This window comes from Zootoca vivipara, chromosome 3, assembly GCF_965207765.1.
Source record: "Zootoca vivipara chromosome 3, rZooViv2.hap1.1, whole genome shotgun sequence".
In the NCBI taxonomy this organism is placed as follows: Eukaryota; Metazoa; Chordata; class Lepidosauria; order Squamata; family Lacertidae; genus Zootoca; species Zootoca vivipara.
In genome coordinates this window covers 5,743,300-5,771,298 of record NC_142586.1, presented here as the reverse complement: position 1 = coordinate 5,771,298, position 27,999 = coordinate 5,743,300, and the positions used below count along the sequence as shown (strand labels likewise).

Below are 27,999 nucleotides of genomic sequence, written 5' to 3'. Positions count from 1 at the left end.
CTACTAAGGCTGTTGAGCAAGAACCTTACAAAAAATGGACTTTTAATAAAAGGGTCGCTCTACCAGTCTACCCGTTTTGTGCATGTCATCTCAGTAAAGGATTCATAAGGTCACAGAACTGGAAACTGCCCATACCTCCCATAAGGCCACCAGCTCCAGACTCTACAGAGGCTATTGAGCAGGAAAAGAAAAGGGTAGATTTTTCCTACCAGGGGTAGGAAAAGGATATTTATCAATCCGACAAGCAAACAAAGCTTGGGGAATGAGACTGGACCGAAAGGGCAAGTGGCATGTGAACAAACAGTATGAAAGAGCAGGACATAATTTCACCATCTCTCTGTTCAGTATCAGTAACATTTATTTTCAATTCTAATTTGCATTTTAAAAGATACAAAGTTTATTTCAGATATAATGCAGTCTTAGATGCAAAATTTTAAAATTTACTCATTTCATTTAAGATTCTTTGATAAATTTTACATACATATGTAACAATATTGCAGATGATTTCCTACTTTCTTAGAAAGCATAAGGCAAAACCAGACATTGTAGATGATTTAACATGAATTGCTTCTTTTTATCAACACATCACAATGCATCAACACAAAGTATAAGATTCACCATGAGCTATAAAGTGTGTTATGAGACAGAGGTTTACACAGATTGCTGCCTCTTATCCAAGCATTTCTCAATATCATCAAGAACTTGGACAGCTGCCTTTGGGATTCGGGTTCCAGGGCCAAATATATTGGAAACACCAGAGTCATACAGGAAGTCATAATCCTGTGCAGGAGAAAAACAGACAGAAAACATGCATGCAAACTTTGTAAAGTAAAAATCTGCAGAACACATGCTAAAAGAGCAGAATTTAGCAATGGCAGGTCTGGAGGTTGTCTACACAGAGAAGGGAAAATAACTTACTATGCTAGCTATGGGGGAAAACAGTGATGCTCTCAGCTACGCAAACTCCGTCATGTGTGCAAAGTCCTAGTGACTACAATTTCAAGCAAGCTCTGCTCTAGGTGTTATCCTATCTAACATAAAGAATGAAATCATTAAAAGTGGTGAACATTTTCACCTCTGCTCCAAGACAACCAGAGATTTATGGCTCTATAGGAATCTCTTGGCAGGTGCAACAATTATACCAAGGTCAAGAGACTCAAAGCAGAAAAGCAAATTCCACCTCTCCCCACTTGCCATTCCCCCCCTTTCTTCCCTTCTTCTCCCTAATTGTTTAAACCAATTCATGAACCAAGAACTTATCCACTGACCACTAATAATGAAACGTATGTTGTAGATATTTCCCCACATTGATTATGCTATTTTTGTGATATACAAATGACATAAGAAAACTTGGTACAGTATACTCATTTGTATAACATTCTTGTTTATGGGACGCGGGTAGTGCTGTGGTCTAAACCACTGAGCCTAGGGCTTGCCGATCAGAAGGTTGGAAGTTTTAGAAAGCTTTTGGGAGGCTTCTTCTCAACTGTGTTGTTCTGTGAACCCTAAACCTATAAACTACAACACTTTCCATAATTTGCTGAAGGATTTGCATATTTCAATAGCTAAATGTTATTTTGGAAGGCGGCTAACAGATTGAGGTTGAATCCTGACAAGACAGAAGTACTGTTTGTCGGGGACAGGAGGCGGGCAGGTGTGGAGGACTCACTGGTCCTGAATGGGGTAACTGTGCCCCTGAAGGACCAGGTGCGCAGCCTGGGAGTCATTTTGGACTCACAGCTGTCCATGGAGGTGCAGGTCAATTCTGTGTCCAGGGCAGCTGTCTATCAGCTCCATCTGGTACACAGGCTGAGACCCTACCTGCCTGCAGACTGTCTCGCCAGTGGTGCATGCTCTAGTTATCTCCCGCTTAGACTACTGCAATGTGCTCTATGTGGGGCTACCTTTGAAGGTGACTCGGAAACTACAACTAATCCAGAATGCGGCAGCTAGACTGGTGACTGGGAGCGGCCGCCAAGACCACATAACACCGGTCTTGAAAGATCTACATTGGCTCCCAGTACGTTTCCGAGCACAATTCAAAGTGTTGGGGCTGACCTTTAAAGTCCTAAATGGCCTCGGTCCAGTATACCTGAAGGAGCGTCTCCACCTCCATCGTTCTGCCCGGACACTGAGGTCCAGCACCGAGGGCCTTCTGGCAGTTCCCTCGCTGTGAGAAGCCAAGTTGCAGGGAACTAGGCAGAGGGCTTTCTTGGTAGTGGCGCCTGCCCTGTAGAACACCCTCCCATCTGATGTCAAAGAGAAAAACAACTACCAGACTTTTAGAAGACATCTGAAGGCAGCACTGTTTAGGGAGGCTTTTAATGTTTAAGAAATTAGTGTATTTTAATGTTTCTGTTGGAAGCCGCCCAGAGTGGCTGGAGAAACCCAGCCAGATGGGCGGGGTATAAATAATAAATTATTATTGTTGTTGCCTTTCAATGGTGTTAATTTGCCTGGAGGAGGAGGAGGAGGAGGAGGAGAAGGAGGAGGAGGAGGAGGAGGAGAAAGTAGATGGAGACCCCACCTCACTGGGAACGATTAAATCATCTCACAACAAGCGATCTTGTGGCCACAGTACCTGGGGAGGGATGACGCCTCCACACATGACGAGAATGTCTGGGCGGCCAAGGGCATGCAGCTCTTTGAGGAGTTCAGGAACAAGTGTTTTGTGGCCAGCAGCCAATGTGCTCACACCCACGCAATGCACATCCGCATCTACCGCCTGCTGGGCCACTTCGCGGGGGGTCTAGGAAGAGAAAGCAAATGAAGTGGAGCTATATGGGGCTGATGGACAATATCAATGCATAGAGTGACTTATGTGGGTGCAACAGAACTTCTGCTCTCCTCCCCTACAATCCCCACCCTCTGCTCTGTTTCCTGTTACCATACTCATATAAAAAAATGAGGTCAAGCAAAGATTAAAATTGCAATCCTTAACATGACCTGTGGAAGACCGCTTATTGCCTCTTTGGCTTCTGAGATTCCATGAGGTACTTTGTGAATGCTTCAGGCCTTATCCATGGGCTTCAAGTTGAGAAAAGATTGCAAAGTGTTTATTGAATATATGGGAAATAATAGTGTGCAGCTGAAAATGCTGGCAGCATTAATATAAATTCAACAGTGCAAATAAGTTTTGATGGATGCAATAATGGAATACTGATTGACATAGTTTTTTTGTAAAATATGCAGAGATTTATGATATGTAAAATGAGCCATGGAAAGAGAAGAAGGGACGTCACTGATATCTTAAGGATGAAAAATGAGTGTTTTAAATTGTAAAACAGAAAATTTAATAAAATTTGAAGCCTGTCCCTCTCGCCCCAGACTACCTTAGAAAGCTGTTACGAGAACAAAAGGTTGTGGCGGGATCATGTATATTACCCCAAGATCCTTGGAGAAAAGGTGGGGCCAAAATGTAAATGAATAAACATCCCCACAACCAAACCGAGTCCAAAAAAGGAAAACAAAAACAAGCAAAGCTGATGATTTTGTGCCAAATCTGAATTATTCACTTGGGCAGCATAATCATGGATGCAGTGCATAGACATGCAGGGTTGCGTCCAGCTAGAGAACTCTGCACCCAGAACAATTTCCAAGTGTGCAACATACCTTCCCTTCTCCCTCTGCACTACCTGCAGATTTGGGAGATGCACAGGGAGAGGGGAAGTCGCACCACGCTCACAGAAGTTGCTCGCTACTCCCAAGGATTCCGTTGATACAACCTATGGAATGAAGCACAACCACGATGCAAGGAGACCGTAGTAACTCTAAAGGTTTACCAGAAAGTAACTATCCTTTATTCAAGTGCCGGACACTTTAACTGTTAGGAGAAGCAAGCAAGCAAGCAAGCAAACAAACAAATAAAAATTTGAATGGAAAAGACTACATACCTGGAAGAGTGGGCCTATATCCACATCAAATCCAAGGTCAGCAAATCCCGTTGCAATCACTTTGGCTCCTCTGTCATGGCCATCCTGGCCCATTTTTGCAACAAGAAGACGTGGTCTCCGACCTTCATGTTCCACAAACTTGTTAACTCTGAATTTAGAATTTGCTTTTGTAAGTTGCAGACAGTTTAAGTAACACTTTTAAGGGTATCTTGACAGCTGTGACTACAACGAAAAAGTCTTCCATTTTAAAAGATTTATCTACCATATATGCATTTGAATTCTATAAGTAGCATGAATTTTTATGTGTATACGACAATTTTATAATCTCTCTCTCTCTCATTTACCTTCCTTTTGGTAATGATGAGATTGAATCAACTCAGGAACAAAAGGAAAAACAGGGAATACATTAAAAAAATTCTAGTGACTCCTAAGATAATAGATGCAAAATCACGCTGAGCTTGCTTTATTTATTTCATAAAAACAATAAAATTACCGTATCAGTAAAAAGAACTAAAAACAACCATTTCAAAACATTGAAAAAATAAAATCAGCAATACGCTAAACACAGATTAAAACACACATCACCATTCTCTTGGGTAGGTCTCCCAAAACAAGCATGTTTTTACCAAACAGAGTAACAGAGGTGCTTGCCTGATGTCAGTAGGAAAGGAGTTCCCAAATGTAGGTGTGGCTACACTGCAGGATATTATTATTAACAAGTATTATGTGGCACCCGTAACCATGCCAGTTCTGCAGATTGAAGCGGCTGAGCGGGAAAATATGGGTTAAAGCATCCTTGTAGGTGAACTGGTCCCAAGGAGTTAAGGGCTTTATGTACTACTGGTAACACTTTGAACGCAGCCCGGAATTTTATCAGGTTCTCCTCATCATCAACAGCCTTAAATTAAGGCGATGAGTTTATTTTGTTAAATGTCTAGTTCACAATACTTCCCACAATCAATTAATAAATACAGCGAATTTGCAGAACAGATACAACAAACCTGAATAACCAACATAACTAACACAATAAGGTTGAAAACCTAGCATTAACAAAACAAAACCCAACCCATTTTAGACATGTAGAAAGCGGTAATAGCTTTAAGGGAATTATTTGACTTTATAAAATTTGGAAGAACAACATTTATTAAATAAAAATGAGTGACTTATAAAGTGGACAAAAGAATGCAATCCTCCAATTAAAAATGGAGATAAAAGAAACACAGAAATTACAGAGGGCCTCCCAATGAATGCCTCCCACCAGTGCAAGGATTTCCGCCTGTGTGATGGGGCTCCCTCCCTGCCTCTTGTGCCCCCCTCAATCTGCTCTGGAGGGAAGGGGGCACAGGGGAAACACCTGAGGTGAAAGGAGCTAGCATTAGTGCAGTAAATTGGAGAAGTGTAAGAAATTCTGTGAATTACAAACTACTGTATAGTTTAAATATTCTAAAACTCTGGAAGTGAGATGGGACATACTTTTGTAGCGTGCAAAAATTTAAAAGCCTGATAGCACACCATCTGATTTAATCCATTCCATAGAAACAGCGCACCTTACCTGTTGATTGCTTGAGCAATTTCGTCACTCTCCCCAAACTCCTGACGGTAAGCTCCACTCACCATGCGATCACTGGCTTTGTGCTCACCAAACACCTTTTTCATTGCATCCGTTATTTCACCAACTGTACATCTGCAAAAATGTATGCAGCCCAAACATTAAGGTTGGGTAAACACACCTCAGCAGAAATAAATAAAAAGTCAGCACCTTTTTCAATGGCACTTGTCACAATAGTTTCATGCTACAATAATGTAAACACAGCAAACTTAACCTCAACTTTCCCCAATTCCACAATATCGGAAGTTAGAAAGGTGTATTAATGTTCAGTAGAGCTACGCTAAATGCTCCTAGGAGACGCCTTAGTTGGACCCAAAGCATACATACAATGGGGCTGGTGGACCCTCCCTTCCCAGTCATCCTCCCCACAGCAGTCTTGAAAATGCTCCACTGAGGATATAAAGGAGCAAAATATGTGCTATCACTGCTTCGGGCTTCCGTCCGCCCTTAAGATATTCATTTGGGTTTTATTTAAAAATTTGTTGTCTTTTTCTTCTGGTTTTCCTGCAAAGAACTCAGAGTGATGATTTAGCTTCCTAATCCCCACCCAGTAAAGGAAATCAGGCTGAGAGACTGACTTCCCATAGTGGGGTTCACAGCTGAATGCCTTTTAAATCTAGGCCTTTCCGCCATCGAAAACATCTCTCTAGTCACACACATGGACCAACACATGACTTATGAGCTGCCAAAGCAGGCAGGGCCACAGGGAGTTAGTGCAGAGCCTTAGAGAGATGCTCTGGGCCACCCTTTGGTTAAATGCACAGTATTTCCCCCAATAGCTACCTTGCACGTGCTGCTTCCACGGCGAGGCCCAGCAAATTGCCTTGGCCTGTGGCGGCGCATTCTGTCAGGGCAGCAAGACAACGTTGTGCTACAGCTTCATCTCTGCAAGCTTTCACCTTCAAGGAAAGAAAGGCACAAAAGCAAAACTTTACAACAGCCAAGAACTGTTTGCAGCATTATTCTATAGGGCTCCCCGGCTCTGCCTTAAGTTGTTTCTTTTATACAATTTGTGCTGTTTTTATATTGCAAGCCACACAGAGAGCTTTGGTTACAGGGTGGGATATAAATTAAGTACCGTAAGTAAGTAAGTAAGTAAGTAAGTAAGTAAGTAAGTAAGTAAATAATAGAGACTGTTTTGTAAAAGACAGTTTGAAGACTCATGTAATCAATATTTATTAGATTACGAGCTCCGATAAGACCTATATCAGTATATCTCCTTGGTGCCAGCAGTTTATCTATCTTGCCATAAATGTCACTCCTTAAAGGAAATTCTCATTCTCTTTGATATAATGCAAATAGATATGTTCTGAAGCCCCAAAATAGGAAAGCCTTAAAGAGATGCAGGTTCACTTGCTTGAGTCTAAAAGGTTCCCAATCATTATTGAAAAAAGAACAAACCCAGGCATTGCACACACATGCCATTATTTAGTTCTAAAAATTACACCCTGGCCTTATCATCAATGCACATTAATCATCTGTCCAATATGTGTTGGGAGGATGCAGTTCAGCCTGCAAACTAAACAGGTTTAGTATGGTTTTCTAACACAATTCTAACAGTCTATTTAGGAAGGTGGTAACATTTAAATTAAAATGAAGGGTCCAGAAACAAAAAGCAACAAAGCTTTGTTCGTGAAAATCAGGCATGTTCAAAATCAACAATAGTAGTTTGATAATGTATTTGCCAATTCTGGTAAAAAAGCCCAAACAGGATAAATTATTAGCTATACAACCTCCAGCTATGACTGAAATAAGCCACTAGCTTTGACTTTGCTAGTCAATTGTTCAGCTTCTGAAGTGTTATTTATGAGCAATTAAAGTATGTAATTTTTAAAATAGCTATCAACACATAACAACAACAATTTATTATTTATACCCCACTCATCTGGCTGGGTTTTCCCAGCCACAAGACATAGACAGGGCAAGAGAGGGGCTTCAGCAGAGAATGGAGTAGAGAGCAGTATTAAAATGCTATTCTCTCTGAGAGAGAAAGTGAGCATGCAATATGGAAAATGCATATAATTTCAATAGGTCAAAGTGATCCTAAGCATATTAAGAAGTATTCTTAACTGTAATATGGTTTGACAGAAATATAAAATAACACTGTATGCTGATTTATGATGTCAATATTCCTTCACCTCTTAATTCTCTAACACTTACCTTTTTAAGTTTTTCAATCTGTTTGTTACGGACTGAAGTGTTATCAATTGCCAAAACTTCAACAGTCTCTTCTTTTTCCAACTGGTATTTATTCACTCCGACAATTACTTCAGAACCTGGGTATTTCCCAAATGTTAAGGATTTAAAATAAATTTCAGAAACTGCTAACTTAAAACAAGTTTCTATCAAGCCGCAACATGAAATCAGCTTTCTAAAAAGAAAAACACAACCTGAAAGCTTTTTCACCAGCGCCATTCAAATTTTAATTTAGCTAAGATTTTCAGCTTCCATGCATGTAAAAACTGCAATGCTTCCACGCAGGTGAACATGTCACAATCCGTATTGCAAAGGAGAGGAAACCTCAAATAAAGAAAAGTCAATGGGACCCATGAACCTCGTGTTGTGTAACCTCCGCCGCGCGTGTGCACAGAAGCGGTCCTTTGATTACGAAATTTTCGGGATACGGCCGGGCCTCCGGAATGGACCCTGTTCGTAACCGGAGGTACCACTGTACTACTATTTCCAAACGATTTTATTTCATACACTGACAGACTTATCTTACTAGCAAGTGTTGTTGAAATTCAACTAGGATTCTACATTTTTACATTTTCATTCTACTAATTTTGGACTAGAGTTTTTAGAGTTACAGTAACTTAAGTCTTAATATATGAATAATAGCATTCATGTTCAAGACTTGTCTATATGTCTGTGCAGTTACATAAGTGTATGTTGTGTTTAAATTGTGTCCACTTTCCTTACCAGAATCGATCCTGGCTTGTCTTCGAGCAGCGCACTCTTCAATTCGAAGTTTGGGTATTCCTTCTGCTACAGCTTTGGCCATCCCACCCATTTCCTCAATCTCATTAATGAGCTAACCAGACAACAAAATTTGGATACTGTTAATGACTCTCCGTATGTGGCTGTCTAGCAATAAAATCACCATTAAAGCAACATTCTCTCACCCCGCTATTTGCAAGGAAACTACTTACAAAACTGGGACAGATGAAATGCAACCATTTAAAACAGTGGTGGGGAACTGCAGCCAGCCAGTGTGCTGGCTCCCTAAGACTCTCACACTCTCGTGTCAAAGTCCAAAGGGGATTGTTGCAAACTGCCCAGCTGATGGGCAGTTACAGCTACCTCCTTTGAAGGTATGCTCCCAAGTCCAATCAGCAGAAAAGTCCTACTTTGTTTATGACAACTGTCTGTTCACCTCTCTTAATGATGCTCTCACATTTGCATCTTTTTCCATTTCAGGATTCAGGGGAGATGTTAGCATAAATCCTCTACATGGCACAGATGCTAACATGTGACTCTATTGTTTACTTTATGTGACTGTATTTTTCCCCACGCAGGAGCCTGGATGTAACCTGACTCGTCATGTGATGTTCTTTGTTCTTTACTATACTTTCACTTCTGATTGAGAGTGATGGTGTACACACTTAACCATCGCTCTCTAATAAAGGTAGTTAAAAAGCTACGATTGTTTGCTGTCTTCTCTACCGAAGCCAGTGGCAAGAGTAAGAATATAGGGCTTCACACCCCGATATACTAACAGGAGTGTACCCTGAAACACAAGCAGTTTCCATTGAAGGCATTATATTATTATTATTTAAATTTAAATTTGTATACTGCCCTTCAGCTGATGATCACAGAGTTCCCCCTCTTGCTTTCACAAGCAGTTTCAGTGCATACTGCTTCCAAAAAAACGAAACAAAACACCAAAACAAAACAAAACACCCTCCCCAATGCACTGGGTAGTTCCCATGGGGAAATTCCTGAGGAACTCTACAGCACTGAAAGTGAGTTCCACTTGCAAAGGAACAATCAGGAGCTCACCCTTCCAAATGGCATTTCTTAAAACCAGAGGGAGAGAGAAATATCCTTTTGCTATGCCAGCACCCAGGCTGGTGCAGGCCCAGAATGGATCTGCTGCAGTCACATGAGAGCAGCAGGGTTGGCAAAGGATCAACCCGGCCAGCCAGTGGCGGTGACTTCTCCCTGCCCACTGTTCAGAGGTGCACCGGGACATTCCTCACCAATGGTGGAAAGTAGCTGAGCTGGGCAGGACCGAGGAACATTTCTGTCCCTTCCAAACCCCAAACACAGCGGATCAAGGGTTTAGATCGCTCTGCAAATATGCAGGCTAATAAGTTTTCAAGACTTATTTGCAAGGCTGCTTTAAATTACAGTCATACCTCGGTTTAAGTACGCATCGGTTTGAGTGCTTTTAGTTTAAGTACTCCACGGACCCATTTGGAACAGATTAATCCACTTTCCATTACTTTCAATGGGAAGGTTTGCTTCAGGTTAAGTACGCTTCAGGTTAAGTACAGACTTCTGGAACCAATTGTGTCCTTAAACCGAGGTACCACTGTACCAGCTTCCCTTTTCTCTTTGCCTCCCTCCCCAAAGCAAAAGACTGACCTTTAATGCAGCTTCATACAGATCATTGGTGAGAGATTCCATCAGAAATGAGCCACCCCATGGATCTGCGACTTTAGGAATCCCAGACTCTTCCTGTATTATAATCTGGGTATTCCGGGCAATTCGAGCACTTTTCACCGTCGGCAATCCCAAAGCTTCATCAAATGAATTTGTATGCAAGGACTGAGTACCTCCAAAAACAGCTGCCATTGCCTCAATTGTAGTGCGGATGATGTTATTATAAGGATCCTAGAAGAAAAAACAGAGCATTTGTAAGGAATATAGTACACCAATATACAGAGTGCAGTAATTAGCAATTAAAAAACTGGGCCTCCCCTACCTTTTCTTTTTTGCTGCTCTCTTCTTTTTTGGGCCTCTCAGGGGATTCACAGAAACTTGAATCCAGCCAATCCGAACCTGCCAGTGTCCTGTCTCTATCCTCAAATGCCCTATTTTGGGGCTTGTCCACAGGCCACTGCCAGAGGTAGATTCCTGCCCCACTGGGGCAGAGAGGACTACCACAGCAACGAAGCCCTCCCTGATGGCAAAGGGTCCCCTTTGCCTTATCTTAAACCCCTTCAATGGTGGAGATTGGAGGTGGAAATTGTACTGTTTGGCCGTATTCAGAATTGCTGATCATCTAAATATGACTTCCTCCTAAATGTACACCACTGTTAACCACACATTTAAATACATTTAAAGAGCATGTACATTTAAAATAAATTTAATTAAATATCAGGATGTAGGAAAGTTGAGCAAAATATTATTTAGCAACGACATTAGGTAGTCAATGCTACTGCCTCATTCCTTCCTCTCTTGGTCTTTTAACAGAAGCTGTTAGAAGGCACCCAGTTAGAAAGGCTACTGCTTTATTATCTGTGAGCATGCACCACTGTATTTACTACTCTGAATATTACACTTGGGGTAGATGATTAAAATGTGATTCGCACCTGCTCTGTTAGTGACCACCCAGAAGTCTGACAATGAGCTCGAAGGAGAAGTGATTTGGTGTCCTTGGGCTGAAACATTTTTTCTATTAAATGAGCCCAAAGCCGCCTCCCGGCTCTTAGCTTAGCTATTTCCATGTAGAAGTTCATACCAATTCCCCAGAAGAAAGACAGCCTAGAATAAGAGCACAAATGGTCTTAACAGAGTAGAATAAGGAACAGATTACACTGTGGATTATAGTACATAAATAACAATGTTCTTGAATCCAAAATTGAAAGATGTGTCCTTCAGCCTGTCTTTGAAATACTAAAGGGATAGCTGAGTTTTCAAGAGTACATTTGCAGAAAGTTCTAATCATGACCAACAGTCATGGCTGATAGACCAATCTTTCCTTAAAGTATCCCATGAAGCCACCAGATGGCCATGTTCATCCTGGGGTTGGAAATGGTAGGTTGTATCTAACACTGTTGTTCCATTTCAAGCAGCAGGCTTCCACTTGTGCAATGGAACTTCCCTCCTCTTCTGCAGACCCCCCCCCCTTCAAGATCTCTTCCTCCAGGGGACTGGGGGAACCTTCCAGAGCAGATTCCGGCATAAGAAGAACAAAAGGTTTGTACATCCCTTGCTATAGCACCAAACCATTTTACACATTGGAACCAGAGCCCAGTCTTGAAATTAAACACTAGATCCCCCCTGACAAAGATGACCGACTGATGTACCTTGGTGCAAATTCATCAATAGTGAGACCAGCCTGGAGTCCAGTTCTGCAGTATTCTAAGCCATCAGCTATAGTGTAAGCTAATTCCAAAATCGCATCGGCTCCAGCTTCTTGCATATGGTATCCACTGATGGAAATAGAATTAAATTTGGGCATGTGCTGCAATAAAAAAAAAGTATACAGCTTTGTTCTACAAGAGACATCAACCTATGAATGCTACACATAGTAATGATAATTAATGGATATTAAAACAACAATACCTTTGATGTATATTGAAATATGTCAGCAATTATCCGCATTGATGGCTCTGGAGGGAAAATATATGTATTTCGAACCATGAATTCTTTCAGTATATCATTCTGTATTGTCCCAGTGAGCTTGGATTGTGGCACTCCTTGTTCCTCCCCAGTTACGATGAACGTAGCTAGGACAGGAATTACTGCCCCGTTCATTGTCATTGAAACGGACATCTTCTCCAAAGGAATCCCATCAAAAAGTATCTTGGTATCTTCTACTGTATCAATGGCAACTCCAGCCATTCCAACATCTCCACGGACTCGGGGGTTGTCTGAATCATATCCGCGGTGAGTTGCCAGATCAAAAGCAACGGATAAACCCTGCTGGCCAGCTAGTCTCATTAAACAAGAACAACAACAACAAAAGAGTTAAAATAAAAAACCCGCTAATATTACACATCCTAATTAAGGGTCAGACTGAACCACAAGCTACACATGTTCTGGCAGCATTTGAACAAGAATCGCACAATAAATGTTAGCAGTAGTTTCTAACTAAAAAAACCTGGCCATTGAGAGCTAATGTAAGAATCTGCAAGTGATCAAATATTCTGCTTCCAGACCTACCCTTATAAATTATAAGCCTGATCCTGCACATCAAACTCAGTGCTCCCCACTTCCAAGTAAGGGTGCAGAGTGATGCAATCTTACAGCAGAATCCTATCCATAGCTACTTAGAAGAAGTGTCCTGGGTTCCTTCTAAGTATGCATGCCTAGGATTGCTCTCAGTTATACATGAAATACTTTGGTCCCAAAAGTACAGTGCAATCCTAATCATGCCTACTCGGAAGTAAGTCTTACAGAATTCAATGGGGCTTACTCCCAGGTTAGTGGGGTTAGGACTTCCGCAACCTCGGCCATCCAGATGTTTTTTGGCCTACAACTCCCATGATCCCTAGCTAGCAGGACCAGTGGTCAGGGATGATGGGAATTGTAGTCTCAAAACATCCGGAGGGCCGAGGTTGAGGAAGCCTGCTCTAGACAATATTCTCCCCCACCCCATTCCCTTAGCCCTGTGTCTCACCCCTGATGTTGTCCTTGTAGAATTTATTGCTTTCTTCCACAGTACTGAAACCAGCATACTGGCGGATGGTCCAAGGTCTATAGGTATACATGGTAGGGTAAGGACCACGGGTGAAGGGTTTGACCCCAGGTAGTTCCTCAGGAAAGTCCTTTGTGTCCCGAGTAGAGTACAACGGTTTGATGGCGATTCCTTCTGGGGTGTGCCATATCAGCTCCTCTGGATTCTTGCCCTTTAACTGCTTTTTGGCCATGGCCGCCCACTCTGGGTGGAGTACCTGTCCATGGAGCGAGCGCCAAAACTGCTCACGGAGGTGTGGCCCTGCTTCTTTCCTGTAACAGGAGGGCCAGAGGCACAGAAGTCCATTCTTGGCACGTAACATTATTTCTTTTTACTGAAGTGGCAGCTGTTAAGATGCAGCCTGTGGATTGAGATCTGAATATTACAAAATGACATAGTGAGACTGTGAGTACCAGTCGCATCAAAAACTGTGTGTGCTAGAAAGGAGGCACAGATAAAGTTTGCAGATTATTATTTTTTGAAGTTTGTTTTGTTGCAGCCACCCTTAGCCTTGTTGCACAATGAAGGCGTTTAGGCAATTTAATCAGATTTTTCTTATGCACTGAAGTTTTCCTTTTTTGAAAAAGAAAGAAAGAGAGAGAGAGAGAGAGAGAGAGAGAGAGCACAACAGCCTGCTTCCTGCCACCAGCTGAATGACATGGAGTGTTCAGTTTGTGTGCCGACATTATCGTAGCAAGTGATCAACTACTAGGTTAGTGGGGAGGCAGCTAGGCAGCACCTTTCTCTTCACCTATCAGAATATGAATATTGGAGGGGATGGGGAGCGCAGTCCATGGACTCATTCTGTTCAAGGGTGACAGAACGCGATCTAGATCACCACTGCAGGAACACAGCTGCTGGGGAAGAAAGCACTGGAGTGGCTAGTTTTAAACTCTGAGCAGTGCCAGATGTACAATGGGCTGAGTAGTGGGCTGTAGTCTGTGCCTCATAATCTAGGGGTGAATTGGGCCTCTTGCCATTTTTAAACAAACAAACAAACAAACAGGCATATTTTACTATCTAGGCACAGTTGTTCTGTAACATTAAACACGTGACATAGGAGCCTCTGACTGGCCTGATTTTGTCTGGAGTATAATGTTACCACATAGCTACAATTTCCCTTTGAATGTTAGGCATGAATGTCTTTGTTAATGCCTTATTTTTGCAAACTTGTTAAAAGGTCATGAATTTATAAGTAATATTTTTTAATCAATGCTAACATTTCAGAGATATTCGACTTTCATCGAGTTCGATAAAGAAGAGAATGAGCTTTTGTTTTGAGGTCCCCCCTTCAATTTGGGCTCCTGGCCTCTGGTTGCCTGACTCCCCATTTTGCGCAGAAGGGAACAGCCAAGTGTGTGCCTATTTAGCATCACTACCCTTATGCACTCACTAAACAACAACAACCCTTATGCACTCTGCTCATGGACAGAGGCACCCTCCTCCTCGTCCTCCCTCTGGCTCCGAGGCAGGGCCGGGGCTGCCACGCGAATACCGTTCCCTCGCCTAGCCGAAGCTTCTGTCATTAAAGGAAAAGAGGACGACGCAACATTCCAGAGTTAAAATAAGTACAGTACTGTCTTTCAAAACGCCCCACCCCCTCCGCGCACGCGCGCTTGAAGGATTTAACCCAGGGATTCCCAACCTTGGGTCCTCAGCTGGTTTTTTTTGGGGGGGGGACTACAACTCCCATCATCCCTCGCTAGCCAGACCAGCGACCGGGGGTGATGGGAACTGTAGTCCACTGGCAGCTGGACACACAGCGTTTGGGAAACTGATTTATCGGGTCATCCCCGCCCGCTTTTCTCCTCAAGGGCCAAAGGAGGCGTGTGGGGGGGCACCTGTGGAATCAAACGCCCGAGGGCTCTCCGTGACTGAGGGACGAGGCTCAAGCGGGATCGGCGAGGGAGACGCTGAAGAGGAGGCGGAGGACGATGGCAGGACGGCGGAGAGGAAGGAAAGAGAAAACCGGCTGCGCCTCTCGCCCGCCCATTACGGTACCTGCTAAAGCCTCTTGCGGAGCCAGGGAGGGAAGCGGAGGGCGGGCGGAGGCGCCGTCGGACTGCAACGCGCAGGCGCCGCTGCGGCCAGGCTCCGCTCTAGCGAGCCACTTCCGGGCGCCTGGGGCTTCTGTGTCTGTTTGTTTGTGTGGCCCCGTCCCCTGCCTAACGGCTCTCGGAACGTCGTCTCGCGAGAGTGGGCGGAAGCACGGGAAGCCGCCCAACGGCCCTGAGGGGGAACGAGCGTCTGTTTCCCTCAGTGTCAGGAGCGATGAAACGCCGCCCGGGGAAGAGAGCGGCGAGGGCAGCGCCGGGGCCCAGCGGCCGGCCAGGCCCCTCCAGCGCGAGAGGGGGAGCTGGCGGGAGGCGGCCGAAGAGGACGCCTGAGGGGAAAGTAAGCGGGCGGCGGTGCGGTGCAGTGGTTGGAGTGTGAGCCCTTTTGCTCTTTGAGGTCCCCTCTCCGTGGATAAAGCCATGGTGTTCATCTCTCGACCGATGAGAAGGAGACTTTCACCTGTTTCATGGCAAACCACATGAATGATAAAGAGGCAAGGCTGTGTGTGTGTCTGTGTGTGTGTGTGTGTGTCTGTCTGTGTGTATACATACATATTCATGCTCGGCGGAGAGTTGTGCTAGAAATGCTGTCCAGCATTGAAGCTCATGATGATGGAGTGCTGTTTAAGCGAATGCCAGCGCTTCAGAGGCGGGGTACTCGCACGACCAGCCCCTTTCCGCCCTTTCATCTGTGTTGGAGTCTACCCGGATAGATTTCCAGGATAGGCCAGGTGCAGAATGGTTCGGCGCAGGTAACTCTCACGTGAATGCTGCTTTCCCATGCCATCGCAGCCTTGCACGGATTGGGGTGGGCGGGTTGGAAATGGAAAGCAGAGGGAACCCACTTGTCCCCACTCCCCTTTTATTTATTCCCACATGCACACACCTGTTCACTTGGTGGGTTTTCATCTGGTAGCATCCTAGTGCCTCCCCACAACCTTCCCAGCCCCTGGTAAGCAACCCTCCCCACCTTGCGGGAAGTGAGTTGCAGGGGTTACTGGTTTACATGATTTCATGTTTACGTGTGGACCTCTGGAACCAAACCCTTGAGTAAGATGAGTGTTACGTGTACACAGTTTTGTTTCTTGGGTGTGTGTGTGTGTGTGTGTGTGTGTGTGTAAGTAAGATTGCATTCTTAGTATCCTGAAGCTGTATAACAAGCTATGAGTGAAGCACAGTATTGCTGTACAATGGAATTGCTGTACCTCTGCCATAAACTCAAGAATGCAAGCCTTAACGCCCTCCCACCCATCAGCAGTATAACTGACCCGCCTTAGAAGGTGATTGTAGGAGCCATGATAACATCATGTATGTGATGTGCTTTGTACACTCTAAATCAGGCATTGGCAAACCCGGCCCTCCAGATGTTTTGGGACTACAACTCCCATCATCCATAGCTAACAGGACCAGTGCTCAGGGATGATGGGAGCTGTAGTCCCAAAACATCTGGAGGGCCGAGGTTGAGGAAGCCTGCTCTAAATAGCTGTAAGAGTGCTATGTAGTATGACCATAGGAAAGCCCAAATTACAGTGATGGTAGACTCAACTGGCCACTAGATGGTTGAGTTGTTCCAGAGATGTGCAACTGGGCAAGCCATACAGCTGTTAAATAAAGCAGCAGAAGTATCCAGCAGTACATAAATGTTTGTGGGGAGGATCGCTTCGGTCATTCAACGAAAGTTGGATGGTTATCACGAGCATCTTTGCTTTAGCTCCTGCCTATTGCAAGAAACTCGTAAGTTGCACTGTATTTTCTGATGCACAAGTGTTAAGATCTTTAGCCTAGACTTAGTTTTGAGGCTGGAACTATGGAGAAGGAGGTTCTGCTTTCTGCTGCACAGAAAAAACCTGCTATTCACTAAAATCTTTCTTTATTGGACATGGGCCAGTGATATTTGGTTTATGTCCTGGCATGGTTGTAGGATTCTTATGCAGGTTTCAGTTTTGACTGCCAATTTGTATGATGACAACACTACAGGTTTCTTTTTACTGTGGATGGAGCATTCTGCCCATATTGTCTTCATACAACATGGGGCGCAAAGTGTTTTAAAACTCAGAAGCAACAGACTGAAACTGACAAGAGAACAAGTAGAAGAGGACGCCTTCACTTCAGTATGATTCCCCTTTAATCACATCACACCCCAACAAGACAACAAGAACCCACTGACATACAAATCAATTTGGCTTAGTTGACCCAACAAGCACTCCCAACCCCCTCACAAATGCGGACAAACCTCACTGCAGCCAACCACAACCAATTAACCACACCTTGGGCTTCCTTAATCCCTCTCACTACCAAGGAAATGTAACAAGCAAATAGAAAGAGAACCTATCCAGTCAGCGTTAGAAACTGAGATATGAACAATAGGAGCTAAATGGCACCTTAAACCTAGGTTATGGACGCAACAACGGAATGTCTAGGCACAGTTTTTATTAACAAGAATACAAAGCTGGAAATGAATGAACTGCACCTAAAATACTAAAATACTATGTTCATTTTTCACATGGTCTAGTCCTTTCCCTGCCCACCACACACACATTATTAAGAGGGTCTCTTCTCCAGTCTTCAGAGAGTAGCTGGAAGTGGGGAGGCAGAAAAAGGTCCTCCTTTCCTTCCACTCTGCAGTTTTAATCTGAAATCTTAGTTGCAGTACTGCGCCCAGAGCTCAGGAACTGCTTGAGCTAATGTACTCCCTGTCGCAAAATGTGACTATAACAATGGGAGTTTCAAACGCTGTATCCCGTTGATGCTGACACAAAACGCCACGCGTACTCTATAAAAAATAAGATTCACCCCCTCATCTCCCCTCCTTTCCCCCCTTCCCTGACCTTATACTGTACTCAACACTAATATCTCACAACAAATGTAACTTCTGTAGAAAAGACCTTACAACCTGAAAAAAGAGACAATGCATGTTCTTTTGTAAACCGAGAAAATAATAAAAATTATTTTTTAAAAAAGTGAAGGGGCTGACTGGAAGAACAGAGAGAAAGCAATGTATAGTGCAGATTCTGTGCCTGCATACTCAGAAGGAAGTACAACTGCATTTGATGGGGCTTACTGTCAGATAAGTGGTCATGGGAGTGCACTGAAGAATCGTGGTCATTAAGAATATGTTTAAACTTGATATGGTGCTCATAAAGAAGCCACTGTGGGCTTCAGTGGGTTGTGAATCAGGCAGGAAGTATACTACATTTGTAAAAATGTTTTTCTGTATGTTTCTCTATAGCAAGGTGCGCAAGCAGTTCAGAAGAAACAAAGGCAGAAGAGAGTACAGTCTTCTGAAGGTATTAGTATTGGTATTAGTCATAATCTTATTAATTAGCACAGAGATAGATCTCAAAGCTCTGTTACAATTGTGAATTTGTAGGTAGGGATATACTACATGAAAAGTGTATGAAAAATTAAGCCACTGTCACAATGCGTCCACACACTGTTGGTGTTTAGTTTGGATGTATTGTGGGCAATTAAAATGGCTGACACTTCTAAGAGGCTGTTGCCTGTTTGATCCATGGGGAGGAATCCCAGCATTCCACTGACCTCTTCCTCCCTGCCCTAACCTGGCCCAGATTATTCTCCTTTTTACTGTCTGGATATTTCCCCCATGTGTTCCCTTCTGCCTATCCAGACCCTTTCTAAAAGGAGGCAGTGTTCTGTGTTTGGATCCTGTCTCTGCAGGCTCCATTCTGCTCTCCTTCCTTCCTCCTTTGTCAAAATGTAACAACCCCTTTTCTCTTACCAACTTCTGTAGGATACTTCCCCTTTTCTTTCAAATCTAAACCTCCCCCACCCCATCCTTTTTTATGGTGGTGGCTATTTCTCTCCCGCTCTCTTTCTCTCCCTTGGACTTTTCTGCACCCTAAACCTGACCAGCTTTGTGGTCAAAACTCAAACAGCCTTTCCCACCTGTGCAAGCCAGTGGGGGCTCCTTCCAACTTCTTCATTGAAGGGCATGTGGCTGCCTGCCCCTCAGCAAAGAATGACCAGGTGGGAGGAGCAAGCTGCTTTGTGTTCTACAAGGAGGCATTTAAAAAGAACCCTGAAAGTAGGGTGTGTCCTCTCCTACTCCCAGCATCCCTTTCCCCCTCTTCATCTTTACCTCTCATCCCAGGCAACCCCTGCTCCTCTTTAATAGTCACCCAGCTTTATGGGGACAGGGATAGTTGGGAAAAGACCATCCTGTGCTGGGTGTTTCTTGCTTTCCTTCCCTGTAATAACAAATTATTTCTGTTTGTGATCTTGTTTTGTTCTCTCCACCACTATACTGCACACTAATTTTAGGAAAGGCAGTCTGGGACTGCCATGTGGTGTGTATTAGCCCTGCAGAGCAGTGACATTGCTTGGATTCCCCTTGGCACGTGTGCTCCCACTTAAAGACACACCAAAAGCGGGCCAGTAAAGGGGCGGGGCAGAATGGAGAAATACTCATTTACACATGTCCTGTAACAGAATCGTGGTGTAAGTGGCTCCCACAAGGGAGCTGCAGAAAGAATGTGGTTGGTTAAGGGAGGCATGGACTCAGAAAGGTTGAAAACCACTGCTCTAGCACAACCAGGCCAGAGTTGGTGTGTACAGTATTGAGGAATTTTGAAAGGATCCCCATTGCTTAGGAGGCACTGGCCCATTCCTGGTTCCTTTTTTACTATGCAAAGGGGAGGGTGGGACACATAGGCAGTATTAAGTGTGGGTGATTTGCAAAGGCAGTGACTCTGTTGCCCTGCAAGTTGGTTAAGAAGTTGTTGGCACAGCATTCTGGGCACTTCTAGCCATCACATTGGTGATATTGACAAACTTGCTTGTTCTTTGCCAGCCGAAACAACTTCACTGTCTACTATTACTTCAAAAGTAGTAAAGGTGACTGCAGGCCAAAGAGCAAAATGGCGGCCACTTCCAAAGAACACAAGAGAACAGTTGGAATCCATGATGCATTGGTTAATAATGTAAGTATGAAAGACTTTTACATCAGTACTAGATTAATTTCCTTTGAGAGGCTTCAGCTATGTTGATACATTTATTTGCGTCATCAGTAAATAGCTATAGTTCTTAGAATAATAGAATTGTAGAGGTGGAAGGGACCCGAGGGCCATCTAAGTCCAACTCCCTGCAATATGGGGATCTCAATTTACATCCCATTATATTCAGTTAGCCTTCTTCCACTCTTTTAGAAAATAAAACTTGTTTGCAGACCTTATATCTTGGGTGAATTAAATTGGAAGAATCACTTACAGTTTCTGGACTTCAAATGCTTTATTGATGCAGGAACTATTTACAATGTGCGTGGAGATGAGACAGAAAACAGGAAACAAAACGGTTCAGCTTTTAGCGGTGGTGGCTGGATTGTTATATAAGCAGTGCCCCTTTGTGGTTTAAAGGAACACATGACTTACCGTGTTTCCCACATTTTAAGACACCGTCTTATATTAATTTTACTCAAGAAAATAAGCCTATGGCTTATTTTCGGGGGGTGTCTTTTTATTATTATTACTGTAAGTACCTCCTTACAACTAGTAAGAACTGTACACTGCTTTAAGAAAGCAGCGCTACAAATGAAGGCAGGAAAGAGGAAAGGCTTTTCTCCCGCCCTGCTTTCTCCCTCCTTGGCTCCCCTCCTTCCCTTTCAGGCGCACTGACCCAGACACGAGAAACCCACTCACACAAGCTGCCCGCAGCAACGAGCTGAGCCAGGCGGCGAGCGGAGCAGCGCCTTGCCTTGGACTGCATCCACCGCCTCCTCCTGGCGCCGTTAATGCTGCCACCACCACGGTTGCCCCTGCCATTTTTCTGCCGGAAAGGGGTCTGCGGGAACCAGGGCGAACCAACACGCAAGTGTCGAGCTCTTTTGCCTGGCTCTGCCCTTTACTTCCCGCTTCCTCCCGCCGCCGCTCTGCCTTGGGCCATGCGGCCCCAGAACGTTTCGGCGGCGCGGCTCCTCCCGCCGCCTGGCACCTGCCGCCGCTCTCCTTCGGGCCATGCGGCCCCAGAACGTTTCGGCGGCGCGGCTCCTCCCGCCACCGCTCGCCTTCGGGCCATGCGGCCCCAGAACGTTTCGGCGGCGCGGCTCCTCCCGCCGCCTGTCACCCGCCGCCGCTCTCCTTCGGGCCATGCGGCCCCAGAACGTTTCGGCGGCGCGGCTCCTCCCGCCGCCTGTCACCCGCCGCCGCTCTCCTTCGGGCCATGCGGCCCCAGAACTTTTCGGCGGCGTGGCTCCTGCCGCTGCCTGTCACCCGCCGCCGCTCTGCTTCGGGCCATGCGGCCCCACAACATTCCAGCGGCGCGGAAGGGGCCAGCAGGGCTCCCGACGCCGAGGGGTTTTCCCTTCCGGGCGCTTGGCCCAAGTGGAAAAAAAGTCCTGGGAAGAGCGGAAAGGCTCCCAGCGTGGCTCGCCTGGTGACGCGCTCAATTCATGCACCCCCTCCCAACTGGTTTCAAGCCTCTCGAGGCTGTAAAGGAAAGCAAGAAGGTACGTCTTATTTTCGGGGTATGTCTTATATTTCGCGAATGCATAAAAACCCTGCCATGGCTTACTTTATGACTACGTATTAAAAAAGGGGAAACACGGTAACTATGAACTCAAACGAAGGAAATGTATTTGGTTTTCTGCAAGAGAGCTTCTCTCCAAGAGAACTTACCTGCATGCCAGCAAAATAATGGTATGAGTGAACAGCTCAACTGCTGTGCTTACAGGCACACAGTCTGTACCCTCATTTAACGATAATAGAATTGTAGAGGTGGAAGCACTTCTGAGTGTTGTCTTGTCCAACCCCTTGTAATACATGAATCTTAACTAAAGCATCCATGACCGATGGCCATCCAACCTCTGCTTAAAATCCTTCAAGGAAAGAGAGTCCAGCACCTTCCAAGGGAGTCCATTGAACAGGTCTTACAGTCAGAAAGTTCTTCCTGATGTTTAGTTGGAATCTCCCTTTTTGTCATTGGTTTGGATCCTGGCTTATGGAGCAGGGGAAAACAAGCTTGCTCCATCTTCCATGTGACAGCCCTCTGGTTGTTTGAAGATGGTTATCATATCTCCTTCCAGTCTCCTCTTTTCTAGGCTAAACATCCCGAACTCCCTAAACTATTCCTCATTAGACTTGGTTTCCAGAACCTTGATCATCTTGGTCACCCTCCTCTGCACACATTCCAGCTTGTCAACATCCTTCTTAAAGTGTGCCTAGAACTGGGCACAGTACTCTAGGTGAGGTCTGACAAAGGCAGATTAGACCAGTTTCTATAACTTCCCTTTATCAGAACACTATACAGTGGAGTACTTCTGTTGATGCAGCCCAGAATAGCATTCATTTTTATTTTTTTTGCTTCTGCATCACACTATTGACTCTGTAAAGCTTGTCTATTTAGACCTCGAGATCCTTTTCACAAGTACTCCTGGCAAGTCATGGCTCTTATAATTGCACATTTGGTTCTTCCTGCCTAAATGCAGAACGTGATATTTTCCCTATTGAAATTCATTCTGTTAGTTGGGCCCAGTTCTCCAATCTATTAAGGTCATCTTGAATCCTGATCCTGTTCCCTGCAGTGTTAGCTACCCCTCCCAGTTTGGTGTCATCTGCAAATTGGATGCATATCTCCTCAATTCCTTCATCAAAGTCATTTATAAAATGTTGAATAATGACAGGCCCAGAAGAGAACAGTGCTGGACCCACCTGTTCCTTTTTTCTTTTTCTTTATAAAATTTTAATAAACTTTTTTCTTAATACAGTACAAGAAGATAAAAGAAACTAAAAGAAAGAAAGAAAATGTAGAGTGCTCTCTGAAAGGTAGCTCTTAACCCTTATCATGCACAGACAGTGATAGCTATCAGGAAACAAAACAGATCAACCTAGTTCTTATCTGAGAGCAGCAGCAAATTCAGCAAACATTTTTCTGCAAGGGAGAAGTAAAATATCAATATGTTATCTCTTTCCTGCCAGATCTCTTCTGTATGAAACTACACAGAATAACAATGAAACTGAAAAGCACTTAAATTGCCTCAGGAAAAGGTAAGGACTATAGCATAGCAAGTGGGGGAAAGGACTGCAGGTGTTTGTGCAACATGACGCTGAACATGTTTACATACATAAATGCTATTCAGTTACTTTTAATCCCTGGTATACATCCATTAATCTTTAGGACTTCAGCCTTAAAGGTATAAGAGCAGGTATGGTGTGGCTAGTGTGTTGGACTAACACCTGGGAGACCAGGGTTCTAATTCCCACTCAGCCATGAAGTTCTCTGGGTGACCTTGGGCAAGTTACTGTCTCTCAGCCTAACCTACCTGAAAGGGTTGTTAGGATAAAATGGGGGAGAGCTTCTCCAAGGAACAGTGAGTTATAAACACTATAAGATATAATATCCAATGCAGGGATGTGCCAGATCCAGATGTGTCCAGGCCCCCCTCCCCTTGGGCGATTTTGACAGGTGGGGGTGCCATGGATCTGTCAATCATCAGATCTTATATGACATCAAGTGATTGGGTACAGCTGCAAAGGAAGAATGAGGAGCACATTGTGGTACTCTATTCTTCCTTTGCAGCAGCTGCATCTTGAACTTTGCTGTACCTGATGTCATACATGATGTCAGGCTTGGGAAAGGTGTATATGGTTGGCCAAAATTGGTTGATGGGCAACCTCCAAGACCTTGCAATCCTAGTCATGCACATAAGCCGGAGGTTCCCCACACTGTTCCAATGCTAGGATGTCTCAGTTGGCGTCCCAATGGATTAGGTCCCACATTATATTGCTTTACTTCTTCCCTTGGAAGCCTATTACCGCTCTGTCAAAGGAGCTGGTGAAATAGATATAGTTTCACTCATAATAAAATACGTTAAACCTTTCCTTGAGATAATTATGCTCCAGGGTTCCTTAATTTTGAAACCCTTCTGCTAGATGGTGCCAAGGTCATTATGGAGCCAGATTGCTCATGAGGGTGGGGGTCAGTCTATGTGATAAAAGACATTTAGACCAGGGGTCCCCAGACTTACCGCGCGGCGGGCCGGTGCCCGCCGCGCCGACCGCGCGGTGGGCCGGAGGGCAGGGGAGTGCACGCGCAGCGGGCCGGAGGGCGGGGGAGTGCGCGCCCGTGCGCATGCGCACACGCACACGGGCGGGGGAAAAAACGCCGAAAATCGCTTGTGCGCATGCGTATGGGCCTCCCCCGACCCGGAAGTGCACCAGAAATGACCTCTTCCGGGTCGGGAGAGGCCCATACGCATGCGCACAAAGGATTTTCGGCGATTTTTTGCCGATTTTTTAGATCGTCGCTGCGCCGAGTGCCGTGAGAGCGGGCAGCGGCAGCGGGCGGCGGGGGTCGTCGCGGGCCGGATTGGAAGGCCGATTGGGCCGCATCCGGCCCGGGGGCCGTAGTTTGGGGACCCCTGATTTAGACCTTTTAGCCTGTTGTTTGGAGAATAAAGTGAAAACAGAAGTTAGCCGTATGGGTTGACCATTTAGATTATATTGAACTTTCTCTTCCTCCTCAATCCAAAGTAGAAAATATTTCTGTGCTGTTCAGTACTTCCAAGTAAGCAAGGCTCGTGAGAACTCTAGTAATACAGTAATATGGTATTGTCCTTTCCATATATATATATATATATATATATATATATATATATATATATATATATATTACACAAGGTGAGAATCTTGTTTATCGTTTTGCTCAAGGCTTGTCAAACATTTTGAGACCCTAAAAGTTCCTGTGGAGAAGCAGAGCAGCCTGAAGAATGTGCATAAGATGCTAGCAGAGGAAAAGAAAAAGAGTGTTTCTCTTGAAGAGGGTTTGGCAAATCTGCAGGTGAGGAAGGAAGAGAGGGTGCATCTTGGGGATTTACATGGCACATCATCTAAGTGCACAGCGAAGGACTAATCCATTCTGTGAATTAAGAAGATTATGAGCTTTAGGTGATTTGAAACCTGAATGCTTCCTCACAGTACTCTGTAGTGCCTCAGTTGGTATTCATAAAGGTTTTGTGTTATTATTGCAAGATATTTCAAATTATTTCACCCCTTCATTCCGTAATGCTATACTTCTGCACCCCTCTTTGAGGGAAAATGTAAAGCTTTTTGGTACAGATGGAGCAATTGTATTTTCCAAAGTCATTATGCCTAGACAATCTTTATTGGTTATCATACAAAATCTTTATTGGTTATCATACAAAAACTGCTTCATGCTGTCAGTTTTTATGGCATTCTTCAAAGTAAGAGAGGTGGAAATTGGAGTAAAGGACTGCTTTAAATGTCATAACAACCATGGCACCACAAATTACTGATAAGAGTTAATATTTAAATTAGCCCTTCTTCCCCGGTTACATATTATAAACCATTATGTATTATCAGACAAGTGTTCCTTCTGTTCAAGTAGAAAAGAGATCTTTTGCAATCTATTCTGTAGAATGAATCATGAAAGATGGTGAATACTTGAGCTGCTTCAGCCTCATAACCGATATGTAGCAGTGGGAGCTTATCTAATCCTGGAGGAATGTTTGCTACATGGTTCCTTGCTTTAAATATATTTCTTAAATTACATTTTCCTTTTAAATGCAGGAAGAAATAAACAAAGTTTCATCAACAACAGAGCTCCATGATGGAAATATTCAACGCCTCCAGAAAAAAATACACAAATTAAAATGTCAGCTGGCTGCAGAGAAAGCAACAGCAAATGAGGTATCTCTGAGATGGGGATGGAATTTTGAGTCTGGGCACGATGAACTGGGTCAAAGGACAACTGAGTGTGTCTCTGGGGATGAAGTCAAACTGTTGTGTTTGCAGCACCGAAGTTACCTCTCCGGGGCACAAGCCTGGGCAGTGTGCATGCAGGTCCTGGGCTGTCCTGATGACAAGACCTGCCTCTCAGCCTCACTGAGGTGGTCCAAACGAAAGCAGAGCAATATGTTTGACGCCAGCTTGGCTGCAGAAGTGGCCAGGAGGCGGCATATAAGGCGCCATCCAACTGTCTTAGGTCTGGATTTGTGTAGGTTTACCCCTTCTTTCCCAAATATGGGAATGCAAGGCAGTGGAGGTTTAGGATCAGAGTTGTCCTCCTAGATGAACTACCCCCCAAGTTGATGAGCCCCATCTGCCTAGACTCTTGAGTCTATGGAAGAATGAATTCAGGATTGCTGAAGGCATATTGTTGACACAGCAGTTTGAGAAGGAGGTATACTGTAGTTAAAAATAGTGGAATATAGCGGCATAACTATATTACAAATAACATATTAGATATGATTTAGTACAAGTACACAAGGGGAGGAATGAGGTAGATGTTTGATATATGCATGTGTGCGTGCATGCCGTTCCTCTCAAAGGATCCCAGGGTGGCAAAAGATGAAACATTTAAAAAAATCCAGTACAGATGCAGATATTTCCTCTCTTCCCTCTCTAGTTATTCCAGACAAATGGCAGTGATGATCTTGGTCTTCCTGATGTTGCACAGTACCGACTCACAGCACCCATTCTTCAGGTGAGTGGCAGGAGGGCTGTTTCAGAAGCCTCCCGAGAGTGAAGAGGAAGTTGCTCTTAAAAACCCCTTCTTGCAAAAGTATCTTTTCTATTTTGTTCCAGAACCAGCACCTTTCTTGTTGTTCACACAGTGATTACGTAAATGGTATTTCCTAAACCCAGCCTCAGCCTGGTGCCCTCTAGATGATGATGGACAGCTCCCGTCAATCCTAGCCAGCATAGCAAGCAGTCAGCGGTGTGGGAGCTGTAATCCAGCAACATTAGAAAAGTTCCAGGGTGGGGAAGGCTGTCCAGAAACTATTTTTTCTTGTGTATTAAGGCTTGCTGCACCTTAATTTTGTCTGTCCTCTTTGCATGCTTGAGCTACCTGAAGCTTTGCTGGAAATGGCATTGATTTCCTACCTGAAAATCCTTTGTGTTCCTCATACCATCTTAAACTTTCTCCCTTTTCACATTCTGTAGGATGAGCTTCTGAAGGTCAGGAACCAAGAAGGTCTTCTTAATGACATAAACACCATACAAGAATCAGAAGAAATGAAGACTTTTTTTGCCTTCCTAGAACAGGCATATGACTATGTGGATGTCTGAAGAAAGTCAGTTGAAGGGCATTACTTATTGAAGAACAAGGATTAGCCCTATTTCTTGGTGCTTTAATCTTCCATGAATGTTTTGTTCTCAAAACATGGTTATGATGGTACTGTCTTCAGGAAAGTGATGAATTGTTACAATCTGCATTGTGCAGACTTTTATAACAAATTGAACGAGATAAAGTTAACTACCCTATCTGACAATATGTATATATTTTTGTAGCTTGCTTGCCTGTATCATGAGAAATTTCCCTTTTATTGCAGTAATCCTGATAAATGAGTGCAATATTCTTCAGTTCTAGTGCTACAAAGAACTGAAGAGACTAGCTATACACAAAAGATCTCTATGAGACTTTTGCTTTTATAAATTTATATTTATTTTTCCAGATAATGAAATAAAAAACTTAAATATGTATTGTATTGATTGCTGGGTCTAATATGAATAAAGTAGCATCTGCTTCACTTTTGTGACATGCAGTCACATTTTTTTGTGTAACTGTGTGTAGCCATCCTTGCTACAAATAGGGTTGGCTTCGGCTACTCAAGTCAGATGATGTGGTGCTGCAGGTAAAACCAGTCAGCAGTTTGGTTTACTAATCTCATCAACAAGCTGATTTAAGTGTGAACAAGTTAGGCTTAGGCATTGTTTATGGCTCTTTCAAATCATCCAGTTGTAGCCCAGGCTGGGGGAGCAGCAGGGTAGAGTTCTAAAAGATTAATTGCAAGAGGATGACCTTAAGCATGCCATGCTGGACATTTTAACCCTTTAATAGTAG

The 27,999-nt window shown here is 44.1% G+C and overlaps 2 protein-coding genes across 7 annotated transcripts; one reads left to right on the top strand and one right to left on the bottom strand.

The window, feature by feature from the left end:
- Positions 1-340: 340 nt before the first annotated feature.
- On the bottom strand, positions 341-15,296 carry MMUT (methylmalonyl-CoA mutase). Of its 5 annotated transcripts, none has more exons than XM_035110380.3 (13): positions 15,131-15,296; positions 13,073-13,490; positions 12,016-12,383; positions 11,757-11,914; positions 11,040-11,211; positions 10,090-10,338; positions 8,422-8,533; positions 7,663-7,778; positions 6,286-6,401; positions 5,446-5,577; positions 3,894-4,041; positions 2,582-2,749; positions 341-780 (listed from the first exon to the last, which is right to left on the bottom strand). In XM_035110380.3, exons 2-13 carry the CDS (start codon positions 13,449-13,451, stop codon positions 652-654), a joined length of 2,247 nt encoding a protein of 748 aa, XP_034966271.1. In that variant the 5' UTR covers positions 13,452-13,490; positions 15,131-15,296; the 3' UTR covers positions 341-651. The 5 variants fall into 5 exon arrangements, with proteins under 5 accessions (XP_034966271.1, XP_034966269.1, XP_034966268.1 ...); XM_035110378.3 differs by having other exon boundaries at positions 13,073-13,504; positions 15,131-15,279; XM_035110377.3 differs by lacking the exon at positions 15,131-15,296 and adding an exon at positions 14,971-15,111.
- On the top strand, positions 14,986-27,685 carry CENPQ (centromere protein Q). 2 transcript variants are annotated; one of them, XM_035110385.3, is made up of 8 exons: positions 14,986-15,126; positions 18,413-18,470; positions 19,994-20,123; positions 23,112-23,180; positions 24,843-24,972; positions 25,722-25,841; positions 26,560-26,637; positions 27,099-27,685. In XM_035110385.3, exons 1-8 carry the CDS (start codon positions 15,064-15,066, stop codon positions 27,222-27,224), a joined length of 774 nt encoding a protein of 257 aa, XP_034966276.1. In that variant the 5' UTR covers positions 14,986-15,063; the 3' UTR covers positions 27,225-27,685. The 2 variants fall into 2 exon arrangements, with proteins under 2 accessions (XP_034966276.1, XP_034966275.1); XM_035110384.3 differs by lacking the exon at positions 14,986-15,126 and adding an exon at positions 15,388-15,523.
- Positions 27,686-27,999: the final 314 nt, after the last annotated feature.